General features: G+C 41.3%; 1 protein-coding gene across 1 annotated transcript in view; it reads left to right on the top strand.

Annotated features, from left to right (window-relative positions):
* The window catches only part of mao (monoamine oxidase), a 63,288-nt gene extending 58,466 nt beyond the window's left edge, over positions 1–4,822 (top strand). The window contains exons 13-15 of the mRNA XM_021578875.2: positions 73–184; positions 3,849–3,911; positions 4,062–4,822. Coding sequence (XP_021434550.1) covers positions 73–184; positions 3,849–3,911; positions 4,062–4,217 — 331 coding nt within the window. The 3' untranslated portion in view covers positions 4,218–4,822. The remainder of the gene's footprint in view (positions 1–72; positions 185–3,848; positions 3,912–4,061) is intronic.
* Positions 4,823–13,432: the final 8,610 nt, after the last annotated feature.

Raw genomic sequence — 13,432 nt, 5'->3', positions numbered from 1 at the left:
TTTATTTAACCTTTATACCTCCCCTCGTCCCTCTCTCCTTCCGCTCCCTCTTCTCCTCCCTTCTCTTTTTAGGGTTATCAGGAAGCCAGTAGGCAGACTGTACTTTGCAGGCACAGAGACAGCTACTGAGTGGAGTGGCTACATGGAGGGGGCTGTTCAGGCAGGGGAGAGGGCCGCCAGAGAGGTGAGAGCCTTACCAAAGCAGTAATACACTCCCCTACACTTAGAAAGAAAGGTTCCAGAAGGGTTCTTCCGCTGGTTCTTCCCCGTAGGAGAAACGTTTTTGGTTCCAGGGAGAACCCTGTTGGGTTCCATGTTGAACCCTCTGTGGAAAGGGTCCTTCATGGAACACAAAAGGGTTTTACCTGGAACCAAAAGGGTTCTAACTGGAACCAATAAGTGTTCTTCAAAGGGTTATCTTATGGAGACAGCCGAAGAATCCTTTTAGGTTCTAGATAGCTCATTTTGTTCTAAAAGTGTACATATTTATTTGGACAGTGAAGCTAAAACTTTTTATTTGACTCTATACGCTAACATTTTGGATTTGAGATCAAATGTTTTATATGAGGTGACAGCACAGAATGTAACCTTTTATTTCAGGGTACTTTCATACAGAACATATCTGTTTTATCGTTTCCAAATGAATGCACTTTATATCTAGTCCCCCCATTTGAAGATGTCATAGGTATTTGGACAAATGCACTTATAGTGTACTGCATTTAGTCAAAAGTTTAGTATTTGGTCCCATATTTCTAGCACGCAATGAGTACATCAAGCTTGTGACTCTTCAAACTTGTTGGATGCATTTGCTGTTGTGTTTCGGATTATGTTGTGCCCAATAGAAATGAATGGTAAATAATATTTTGTGTCATTTTTCAGTCATTTTTATTGTAAATAAGAACATAATATGTTTCTGAGCACTTCGACATTAATGTGAATGCTACCATGATTATGGATAATCATGAATGAATCGTGAATAATGATGAGTGAGAAAGTTACAGATGCACAAAATGATGCCCCCAAAACATGCTAGTATCTCACCATTAGAAATAACAGGGGAGGTTAGCAGGTAGCGGGTAGGAGCGTTGGGCCAGTAACTGAAAGGTTGCTAGATTGAATCCTGGATTGAGCAAGACTGTTAACCCACTGTTCCCCGGGCGCTGTGGATGTTGATTAAGGCAGCCCCCCGCACCTCTCTGATTCAGAAGGGTTGGGTTAAATGCAGAAGAAACATTTCAGTTGAATGCATTCAGTTGTACAACTAACTAGGTATCCCCCCATTGTCTTCAATTGTTTTTGGTCCTGGCAAGAAAAAAACTGTCAGGGGAGGTTCTCTTCTGCACTGTTCAACCAATCAAGTAAATGTGGAGGAGAAGTGAAGGCGGAGTTTGTCCAAATACTTATGACACCTTCAAATGGGGGGGACTAGATATATATAAGGTGCCCTGAATTCTAAATGGCAAACCAGATACGGCAGGGTAGCTTAGTGGTTAGAGCGTTGGACTAGGAACCGAAAGGTTGCTAGATCGAATCCCTGAGCCAAGAAGGTAAAAATCTGTCGTTTTGCCCCTGAACAAGGCACTGTTCCTGGGCCGTCATTGAAAATAAGAATTTGTTCTTAACTGACTTGCCTAGTTAGATAAAAAAAAAAAATACACCGTCTTCGGAAAAGTATTCAGACCCCTTGACATTTTGTTACGTCACAGGCTTTTTCTAACATGTATTAAATTGTTTGTTTTCCTCATCAATCTACACACAATACCCCATAATGACATCACAATACCCCATAATGACATCACAATACCCCATAATGACATCACAATACCCCATAATGACATCACAATACCCCATAAAAAAAAATGTTTGCCTTTTTTTGTGCTAATTTATTTTTAAAAAATCTTTAAAAAACTGAAATACCACATTTACATAAGTATTCAGACCCTTTACTCAGTACTTTGTTGAAGCACCTTTGGCAGGAATTACAGCCTCTAGTCTTCTTGGGTATGACGCTACAAGCTTGGCATACCTGTATTTGGGGAGTTTCTCCCATTCTTCTCTACAGATCCTCTCAAGCTCTGTCAGGTTGGATGTATATTCAGATCTCTCCAGAGATGTTCAATCGGGTTCAAGTCTGGTCTCTGGCTGTGCCACTCAAGGACATTTAGAGACTTGTCCACAAAGCCACTCCTGCATTGTCTTGGCTGAATGCTTAGGGTCGTTGTCCTGTTAGAAGGTGTACCGTCGCCCCAGTCTGAGGTCCTAAGCACTCTGGAGCAGGTTTTCATCAAGGATCTCTCTGTACTTTGCTCCATTCATTTTTCCCTCGATCCTGACTAGTCCCAGTCCCTGCCGCTGAAAAACATCCCCACAGCATGATGCTGCCACCACCATGCTTCACCGTAGGGATGGTGCCAGGTTTCGTCCAGACGTTACACTTGGTATACAGAGTTCAATCTTGGTTTCATCAGACCAGAGAATCTTGTTTTTGGAAAACTCCCAGCGGGCTATCATGTGCCTTTTACAGAGGAGTGGCTTCCGTCTGGCCACTCTACCATAAATGCCTGATTGGTGGGGTGCTGCAAAGATGGTTTTCCTTCTGGAAGGTTCTCCCATCTCCACAGAGGAACTCTAGAGCTCTGTCAGAGTGACCATTGGGTTCTTGGTCATCTCCCTGACCAAGGCCCTTCTCCCCCAATTGCTCAGTTTGGCCGGGCAGCCAGCCTAGGAAGTGTCTTGGTGGTTCCAAACATCTTCCTTTCAAAAATGGAGACAACTGTGTTCTCGGGGAACTTCAATGCTGCAGAAATGTTTTGGTACCCTTCCCCAGATTTGTACCTCGACACAATCCTGTCTCGGAGATCTATGGACAATTCCTTCAACCTTATGGCTTAGGTTTTGCTCTGACATGCACTGTCAACTGTGGGACCTTATATAGACAGGTGTGTGCCTTTCCAAATCAGATCCAATCAATTGAATTTACCACAGGTGGACTCCAGTCAAGTTGTAGAAACATCTCAAGGATGATCAATGGAAACAGGATGCACCTGAGCTCAATTTCGAGTCCCATAGCAAAGGTTCTGAATACTTCTGTAAATAAGGTATTTCTGTTTTGAATACATTTGCAAAAAATATTAAACCTGTTTTCGCTTTGTCATTATGGGGTATTGTGTGTAGATTGCGTTTTCTTTATTTAATCAATGTTTTGAATAAGGCTGTAACGTAACAAAATGTGTAAAAAGTGTAGGGATCTGAATACTTTCAGTGAGGAACTTGAAGCTTTCCACCTTCTCCAGTATGGTCCCATCGATGTGGATAGGGGCATGCTCCCTCTGCTGTTTCCTGAAGTCCACGATCAGCTCCTTTGTTTTGTTAATGTTGAGGGAGAGGTTATCCTGAGTTGGACTAGAAGTCCACTCCTGAATACCTGTTCTCCAAGGAGGCGTCTTTAAGCAGTCTCTGGGTGTTACGAACAAAGGATCCAATTTGGGAAAGTTGTATTCCTGGTCGAAATGCTGGTAAGTTACCGCCGCTCTGATATCCAAAAGTTATTTCCGGCTTCATGTAATAACAGACAAAACGTAATGGGCAAATAATGTAAGAAATAACACACAAAAAACAATATACTGCAAAGTTGCTTAGGAGCTGTCGGCGCCACCGTACAACTTGATCTCAGTATTTTGCCAAATTGAAAGGTTTAGCTTCACTGTCCAAATAAATACGCAGGGGAGTGTATATTTATTTCATATACCCCCCCAAAAAGAAAAATGTAAATATATTTCAAAGAAATTGTGGTACACATGGTCTTGTGTATTGTTTTTGTATTGTAAAGGAATGAATTGTTGTTCCAGATCATGTGTATGATGGGCAGGATTCCTCAGAATCAGATCTGGCAAACAGAGCCTGAATCAATGGTAAGGATTTCAATACTTTATAATTCACATATAAAACACATTTAAATCTAAATGTAAAGTATCTAAAGGACATTAGCGAATGTAGACCAAACTTTGTGCCCCCGTCTCTCTCTCTCGCTCTCTCTCTCTCTCTTTCTCCCTCTCACACAGGAAGTCCCACCACTCCCATTCGTTACCACCTTCTGGGAGCGGAACCTCCCGTCGGTGGGTGGGTTCATCAACTTCCTGGGCGTAGCCTCTGTCCTGTCTTTTGCCACGACAGCAGGCCTTTTGGCCTATAAGAAGGGGCTTCTCACCCGGAGCTAAACCTAAACCCCTCCCACTTTCCTCATTCTTCTCTCCTGTATCTCTACAGAGCAATTCTCCAATGGCACCCTATTCCCTGTACAGTGCACTACTTTTGACCAGAACAAGAGTATTGCACTACTTTTGACCACATGTGGCTATGGTTCTAAAGTAAAGCACTATATAGGGAACAGGGTGCCATGTTAGACGTAGCCACTGTGTTATAGGCCTTGGTAAAGACTGTTTAACTCTGTCATTCACTACTGTACCATCGCCCCCATCCATTGTTCTAAAACTAGTGTAAACAGTCTCCCAACAGACCATCTCTCAAGACCAACTCACAATAATGGTGTCTGTTCTGCTAAGATTTGTGTCTTTGACACCTTAGACTTGTGATGGAAGATGTGAGTAGATAGAGAGAAAGAGTGTGCATGTGAGAGAGAGAGAGAGAGGGGGGGGGAGTGAGAGAGAGAGCAAAATAAACCAAAATAAGTCTGATTCAGACTCTTTAACCAATGAAGGATGACAACTAAATCAGAGTTAATGAAAAAGAAACAGTAGCTTTTCTGATGACCATTATCATTCCAGAAATTGCCAATAAATTCACAAACCTGCGTTGACTGTTTGAGGATAGTCAAGACTAATTTGTGTGTGTGTGTGTGTGTGCGTGTGTGTTCCGTGTTAATTACCGCTGCTGATTTTAGGTGCTGACTGATCTGATCTCTAATGGCATAGAAGCTGTAACCAGCTCTAAGATGACGTTTAGTAAAGTCATAATAACAGTTTAGTAACGTCAAAATAGTGTCCGAATACCTGTGTTATTAATGTAACCAGAATCCTGCATCTAGAGTTGAGTCTCCATCAAGCTGCTCTTAATAGTCATGGTATGCCTTGTATAGAGAATGGAAGTATTTGCATGTATTTCCTCCATATATCAGGATTTCTGTCATTGTTGTTTCCATTCTAATCTCCTATGAGCAAATTTGAAATATCATGCGTTTCATTTTATATTTGCCATAGTTTACAATGAGGCTCAGTCCTCGATGATAATCATAAACTGTATGTTGAAAATGCCCATTATACTTGGAAGTCATTTTAGAGACAATCTTTTTATTGTCTGGGTCTATAACCATTTTTAAAAATACCAAACTAAACAAAATACTAAGAATATTTGACTACAGTACTACAAACATGTGATATTCTCCCATAATCAAAAGCTAGAGCTCCATCCGTTATGTCACTACCTAACACTGTGTGCGTGTGCATGTGTGCGTGCATGCGTGCGTGCGTGCATGTGTGTGTGAGTACACTTATTGTGTCTGTCTCTCCATGCATTCTTGTGTGTGTGTATGCATTATTGTGTGTGTGTGTGTATGCATTAGTGTGTGTGTGTGTGTGTGTGTGTGTATGCATTATTGCGTGTGTGTATGCATTATTATGTGTGTGTGTGTGTGTGTGTGTGTATGCATTATTATGTGTGTGTATGCATTATTGTGTGTGTGTGTGTGTGTGTGTGCATGCATTATTGTGTGTGTGTGTGTATGCATTATTGTGTGTGTGTGTATGCATTATTGTGTGTGTGTGTGTGTATGCATTATTATGTGTCTGTGTGTATGCATTATTGTGTGTGTGTGTATGCATTATAATGTGTCTGTGTGTATGCATTATTGTGTGTGTGTATGCATTATTGTGTGTGTGTGTGTGTGTGTGTGTGTGTGTATGCATTATTGTGTGTGTGTATGCATTATTGTGTGTGTGTGTGTGTGTGTGTGTGTATGCATTTTTGTGTGTGTGTGTGTGTGCATTATTGTGTGTGTGTGTGTGTGTGTGTGTGTGTGTGTAATCATGGAAATACCTTATATGTAACCATTCTATTTTAATGCTCTCGTTGCTACATGTTGAGATGCTGTATTAGATTTATCACAGAAATATATTAGGCAGTATTTATTGAGCTTGCTAACCATTAGCCAGGGAAATAAACACTGACTATTTAACCTTATGATATTGGTTCTCCCATATATTTCTGCTGAAGCCAGAGCATTGAGTTTCCTTATAGCTATAGCAAATTTCCCCATGATACTGAATAAATAGTTTCACAGTTTTTTCAGCAGATATAGAGATTTTTGTCCCCCCAAAAAATATGTATTGAAAAGATTTATATCCAATAAGATATAACCCTTTTTTTACAAAACAACAGCGGAATTAAAAGATAAATAAATAGATTAACCAAATTATTGCTCTAAGTAGATAAGAGTATCAACCTGTAAACCCATCTGTTCTGAAGCGTACTGTACATACTGTACATTGAGTGGTGGATTAACGTGGTGTCGTCCCGAAGACGTGTGCGTACGTCGTGAGTATAGTCTGTCGTGCCTTATTACAAGTCGTGGTGGTGTGTTGTCATTTATCAAGTGCCTGTGTGACTATGAAACTCTTTTCCCGTCCCCTCCTCCCACTTTCTCCCTCCTCCCACTTTCTCCCACTTTCTCCCTCCTCCCACTTTCTCCCTTCTCCCCCATTTGGCATTAACTAGAGCAACCATTCTTGGATTGAGTGTCACCCTCCTACAGTAGGACAATGACTGAGCTCTGTTTCCTACAGGATTAGCTCAGCCTCTGAGGCTAAACAAACAATCAAGCTAACTTCCATGATACTACAGTTAGCTTTCTACCACCATGTGTGTATGCGTGAGCCTTAAAATGGCAGACTGTGAACTGTGTAAATCCGCCCATCCGTCTCCAGTGAAGCTATTTAGGTGTTCTGTAATGTTGTTATTGATGTACTCCTCTGATAAGCTATCTATCCTTACTTTAGCTTAGTTTACATCCTACCTTGGCACTAAACTTTAACTGCTAACCCCAGGCCCCAAGTGCATCTTTTTGCACTTGATTCGCCTCAACAGCTTTTGCAACCTGGTTGTAACTAGAATCTGACGAAGAGGGATTGGACAACGATGTCAAGAAAGATCTCAACATTCTCTAAGAAGTATAGTAGAAGTATAGTCTTTATATAATCTACATTATAAAGTTGGTGGTTCGAGCCCTGAATGCTGATTGGCTGAAATCCTTAGTATATGAGACCGTATACCACGGGTATGACAAGAATATCTAGTTTACTGTTCTGATTACGTTTGTAACCAGTTTATAATAGCAATAAGGCACATCGGGGGTTTGTGGTATATGGTCAATATACCATGGCTAAGGGCTGTATCCTGGCACTCCGCATCGCATCGTGCTTAAGAACAGCCCTTAGCCGTGGTATATTGGCCATATACCACACCCCCTCGGGTCTTATTGCTTAAGTATATAATGGTTCTGACTGAAAACTAGTGAATGGAACTACAGGAACCAACTGGAACCTTTAAAACTACAGCTCCCAGCTGCTCCCCTGATTCCCTGTATGACATCATCAGTGTCCTATAGATGCAGTAAAGAGGTACATGGAACGGCACACTGTGGGGGGTAGAAGAAGGATGCCAGATTGGCGCACATTCAACAAATCTGATCTAACAAAATGGATATTGGTCAAATCTGTCATGTGGTTACTAAAGTCTGATTAGGATATATTTGGCTGTTTTTGCTGCATAACATGTAGAGGTTGTTCTTTTTCAGGTTTTGAAGAAGTGACTGCTAAATGCTAACTGTTAGTATAAACTGGTAGCATAGCTAGCATATAGAAATCGGTGTTGCTAGTCAAAGTTGTTTTTAACTGCAATGCAGTTGATTGGTGTTGACATGAACATGTATTGTGGTTGAAATTCATATAAGAATTATACTCAACATACAGTAGTGTGGGATACACATATAAACAATAGCCTAAATGTAGGCAAATTTAGCTGGGGGGGTAATGAGGAGACTGAGGATCTTTACCCTACGGCAACCCCACCCCCCCGCATTTCCATGGAGTTCCATTGACCTCTTTAGCACATCTATTCCTTTCTGTGTCTGGTTCTAGCCCTTCTAATCTATTCCATCCCTCTCCCACTGGCTGTGTGTATGAAGTCTCCAACTTTCTAGTCGTGTAATTGCATTCTTTAATGTCTTTGTATGATTTCTCCACAAAGCTGATGATAAATTATTTGAAATGTACCTCCTACTGGTCTCTCGGAGTCATTTATATTTTATGTGTGTGTGTGTGTGTAGGACTGCAGGGCAGGATTGTGAACTAGCCAGATCAACGCATGCGAGTGAGTGAATGAATGAGTTAGATACAGTTCATTTGGAAAATATTCAGACCCCGTGACTTGTTCCACATTTTGTTACATTTTAGCCTTATTCTAAATGGATGAAATTATTTTTTTCCTTCATCAATGTACACTCAAAACCCCATAATGTGCAGATCCTCTCAAGCTCTGTCAGGTTGGATGGAAGCGTCGCTGCACAGCTATTTTCAGCTCTCCAGAGATGTTTGATCGGGTTCAGAGACTTGTCCCGAAGCCACTCCTGCGTTGTCTTGGCTGTGTGCTTAGGGTCGTTGTCCTGTTGGAAGGTGAACCTTTGCCCCAGTCTGAGGTCCTGAGCGCTCTGGAGCAGGTTTTCATCAAGGATTTCTCTGTACTTTGCTACGTTCATCTTTCCCTCGATCCTGACTAGTCGCCCAGTCCCTGTTACTGAAAAACTTCCCCGCAGCATGATGCTGCCACCACCATGCTTCATGAAATGGTGCTAGGTTTCCTCCAGACGGGATGCTTGGCATTCAGAATCTTGTTTCTCATGGTCTGAGAGTCCTTTAGGTGCCTTTTGGCAAACTCCAAGCGGCTGTCATGTGCCTTTTACTGACAGGTGTGTGCCTTTCCAAATCATGTCCAATCAATTTAATTTCCCACAGGTGGAAATTCAAGTTCAAGTTGTAGAAACATCTCAAGGATGATCAATGGAAACAGGATGCACTTAATTTCGAGTCTCAAAGCAAAGGGTCTGAATACTAATGTATATAAAGTGTTTCTGTTTTTAAAAACCTGTTTTTGCTTTGTCAGTAGGGGGTATTGTGTGTAGATTGATGAGAAAAATATATAATTGAATACATTTTAAAACAAGGCTATAACGTAACAAAACGTGGAAAAGGGGAAGGGGTCTGAAGACTTTCCAAAGCTAGTAACCTTGGACTGTAGTCTGTGGTCTCCAGATGTTGACCTATAGCCCTGTTTATACATGCATCCTTTGTCCTGGTCTTGCCCACTTACTGATTGTGCCCACGTGTTTAGACTGGTGTAGACGATTGAAAGACGCATTGTGATATGATTGTGATCAGATCTTCCTGACCACCTCTGGAGGTAGTTAGGGACCCGTTGTATCTGGATATTAATCAAGTGTAAACAGATCTGGCCATCAAACTCTTTAAACCATTATACTGGCCTCATTGACAGGTAGCACAATTGACTTATGGCATCAATAATTGTCTTCAAATAAATACATTCCTATTATTTTGAAAGAATATCTGTAAAATAATTTGGGCACCAGGAAATTTTGTCTCGGTGCGGACACAGTAGACGGATAAGAGATACATTTTAATGTGTGTAGAGGCGACAAACCTTGACCAGATCACGAAACCCACATGTTAATGCAAGGTGTAAACAAGGTCTTAGTCTGAGTCCAGTGTTAAGTGGTGTCCTTCAAGCCCACTTCACTCAACTAACTGTCTGGCTGGAAGGCTGGCTGGGGTCTAATGGGTGGGCAATGTCAGGCATACACAACAGGCTGCAGTACCTCTAGCCTCCACATAGAGGCAGTAGCCAGTCACAAATTAAGCTCTCTCCAAGGGGAGAACGACTGCCCCCTCCCATTGACCACGTATACATGTGCACCCCTATCCGCTTACGGTCTTATTCGGGATAAGCTGTTTACATGCACCTTTGATATCCCCCTCACGAGTGTGAACAGAATACTGCTCCTTTAAGTTCATATGGGTTCGATGGAATAGTAACTGAAATACGGACACTGATTGTAGGTCTATGACCTCTCACATGTAGCATAATACAATATGAACTCCTGTTGAAATTCTGAATTTCTTGCAGTAAAATGATACAATACATTTAAATTTTGTTTCTGGAACAAGAGTGGAGGTATATATATATTTTTTCATCATCTCTTGATAAAATGTGAATATGTGTGTAATGTATTATCTTTGACACTGTTATGCAAGCAAACAGTTTTTCAACCACATAAAATATGCGCCCAAGACAAACTGATTGTCTTATCAGCCCAGTCCAAGCTCTTCTCTGTCCTGGCACCCCAATAGTGGAACCAGCTTCCCCCTGAAGCTAGGACAGCAGAGTCCCTGCCCATCTTCCAAAAACATCTGAAACTGCACCTCTTCAAAGAGTATCTTAAATAATCCCACAGCACCCCCTCCCGGGTAAAACATTTAAATAAAGCCTTACATGATCTAACACTCACACTTTTTTTTCTTACTAGCTCAGACTTTGCTAAAAGCTACTTTATTGAAGGAAGATGTATTTACTATGACTGTGATATGTGGTTGTCCCACCTAGCTATCTTAAAATGAATGCACTGGATAGATTAATAGTGCACTGGATAGATTACTTACTAATGTACTGGATAGATTACTAATGCACTGGATAGATTACTAATGCACTGGATAGATTACTAATGCACTGGATTGATTACTAATGCGCTGGATAGATTACCAATGTACTGGATAGATTACTAATGCGCTGGATAGATTACCAATGTACTGGATAGATTACTAATGCACTGGATAGATTACCAATGTACTGGATAGATTACTAATGCACTGGATAGATTACTAATGCACTGGATAGATTACTAATGCACTGGATAGATTACTAATGCACTCGATAGATTACTAATGCACTGGACAGATTACTAATGTACTGGATAGATTACTAGTGTACTGGACAGATTACTAATGTACTGGATAGATTACTTGTACTGGATAGACTATTTACATTGAACCCCCCCCTTTTGTTTTTTACTCTGCTGCTACTCGCTGTTTATTAAAAGTCTATGCACAGTCACTTTACAAATTACCTCGATTAACCTGTACCCCCGCACATTGACTCGGTGCCGGTACCCCCTGTATATAGCCTTGTTATTGTTATGTACATTTCTTGTGTTACCTTTTGATTGGATAATTTTGTACAACTTTTTTTAACTTTAGTTTATTTAGTAAATATTTAGTAAACTCTTTTTCTTGAACTGCATTGTTAGTTAAGGGCTTTAAGTAAGCATTTCACGGTTAGGTCTACACCTGTTGTATTCAGCATTTCACGGTTAGGTCTACACCTGTTGTATTCAGCATTTCACGGTTAGGTCTACACCTGTTGTATTCAGCATTTCACGGTTAGGTCTACACCTGTTGTATTCAGCATTTCACGGTTAGGTCTACACCTGTTGTATTCAGCATTTCACGGTTAGGTCTACACCTGTTGTATTCAGCATTTCACGGTTAGGTCTACACCTGTTGTATTCAGCATTTCACGGTTAGGTCTACACCTGTTGTATTCAGCATTTCACTGTTAGGTCTACACCTGTTGTATTCAGCATTTCACTGTTAGGTCTACACCTGTTGTATTCAGCATTTCACGGTTAGGTCTACACCTGTTGTATTCAGCATTTCACGGTTAGGTCTACACCTGTTGTATTCAGCATTTCACGGTTAGGTCTACACCTGTTGTATTCAGCATTTCACGGTTAGGTCTACACCTGCTGTATTCAGCATTTCACGGTTAGGTCTACACCTGTTGTATTCAGCATTTCACGGTTAGGTCTACACCTGTTGTATTCAGCATTTCACGGTTAGGTCTACACCTGTTGTATTCAGCATTTCACGGTTAGGTCTACACCTGCTGTATTCAGCATTTCACGGTTAGGTCTACACCTGTTGTATTCAGCATTTCACGGTTAGGTCTACACCTGTTGTATTCAGCATTTCACGGTTAGGTCTACACCTGCTGTATTCAGCATTTCACGGTTAGGTCTACACCTGTTGTATTCAGCATTTCACGGTTAGGTCTACACCTGTTGTATTCAGCATTTCACGGTTAGGTCTACACCTGCTGTATTCAGCATTTCACGGTTAGGTCTACACCTGCTGTATTCAGCATTTCACGGTTAGGTCTACACCTGTTGTATTCAGCATTTCACGGTTAGGTCTACACCTGTTGTATTCAGCATTTCACGGTTAGGTCTACACCTGCTGTATTCATCATTTCACGGTTAGGTCTACACCTGCTGTATTCAGCATTTCACGGTTAGGTCTACACCTGCTGTATTCAGCATTTCACGGTTAGGTCTACACCTGTTGTATTCAGCATTTCACGGTTAGGTCTACACCTGTTGTATTCAGCATTTCACTGTTAGGTCTACACCTGTTGTATTCAGCATTTCACGGTTAGGTCTACACCTGTTGTATTCAGCATTTCACGGTTAGGTCTACACCTGTTGTATTCAGCATTTCACGGTTAGGTCTACACCTGCTGTATTCAGCATTTCACGGTTAGGTCTACACCTGTTGTATTCAGCATTTCACGGTTAGGTCTACACCTGTTGTATTCAGCATTTCACGGTTAGGTCTACACCTGTTGTATTCAGCATTTCACGGTTAGGTCTACACCTGTTGTATTCAGCATTTCACGGTTAGGTCTACACCTGCTGTATTCAGCATTTCACGGTTAGGTCTACACCTGTTGTATTCAGCATTTCACGGTTAGGTCTACACCTGTTGTATTCAGCATTTCACGGTTAGGTCTACACCTGTTGTATTCAGCATTTCACTGTTAGGTCTACACCTGTTGTATTCAGCATTTCACGGTTAGGTCTACACCTGTTGTATTCAGCATTTCACGGTTAGGTCTACACCTGTTGTATTCAGCATTTCACGGTTAGGTCTACACCTGTTGTATTCAGCATTTCACGGTTAGGTCTACACCTGTTGTATTCAGCATTTCACGGTTAGGTCTACACCTGCTGTATTCAGCATTTCACGGTTAGGTCTACACCTGTTGTATTCAGCATTTCACGGTTAGGTCTACACCTGTTGTATTCAGCATTTCACGGTTAGGTCTACACCTGTTGTATTCAGCATTTCACGGTTAGGTCTACACCTGCTGTATTCAGCATTTCACGGTTAGGTCTACACCTGTTGTATTCAGCATTTCACGGTTAGGTCTACACCTGCTGTATTCAGCATTTCACGGTTAGGTCTACACCTGCTGTATTCAGCATTTCACGGTTAGGTCTACACCTGTTGTATTC

This window comes from Oncorhynchus mykiss, chromosome 22 (assembly GCF_013265735.2).
Source record: "Oncorhynchus mykiss isolate Arlee chromosome 22, USDA_OmykA_1.1, whole genome shotgun sequence".
NCBI lineage: Eukaryota > Metazoa > Chordata > Actinopteri > Salmoniformes > Salmonidae > Oncorhynchus > Oncorhynchus mykiss.
The sequence above is the reverse complement of the archived record's forward strand: the minus strand, read 5'-3'. Positions and strand labels throughout refer to the sequence as shown.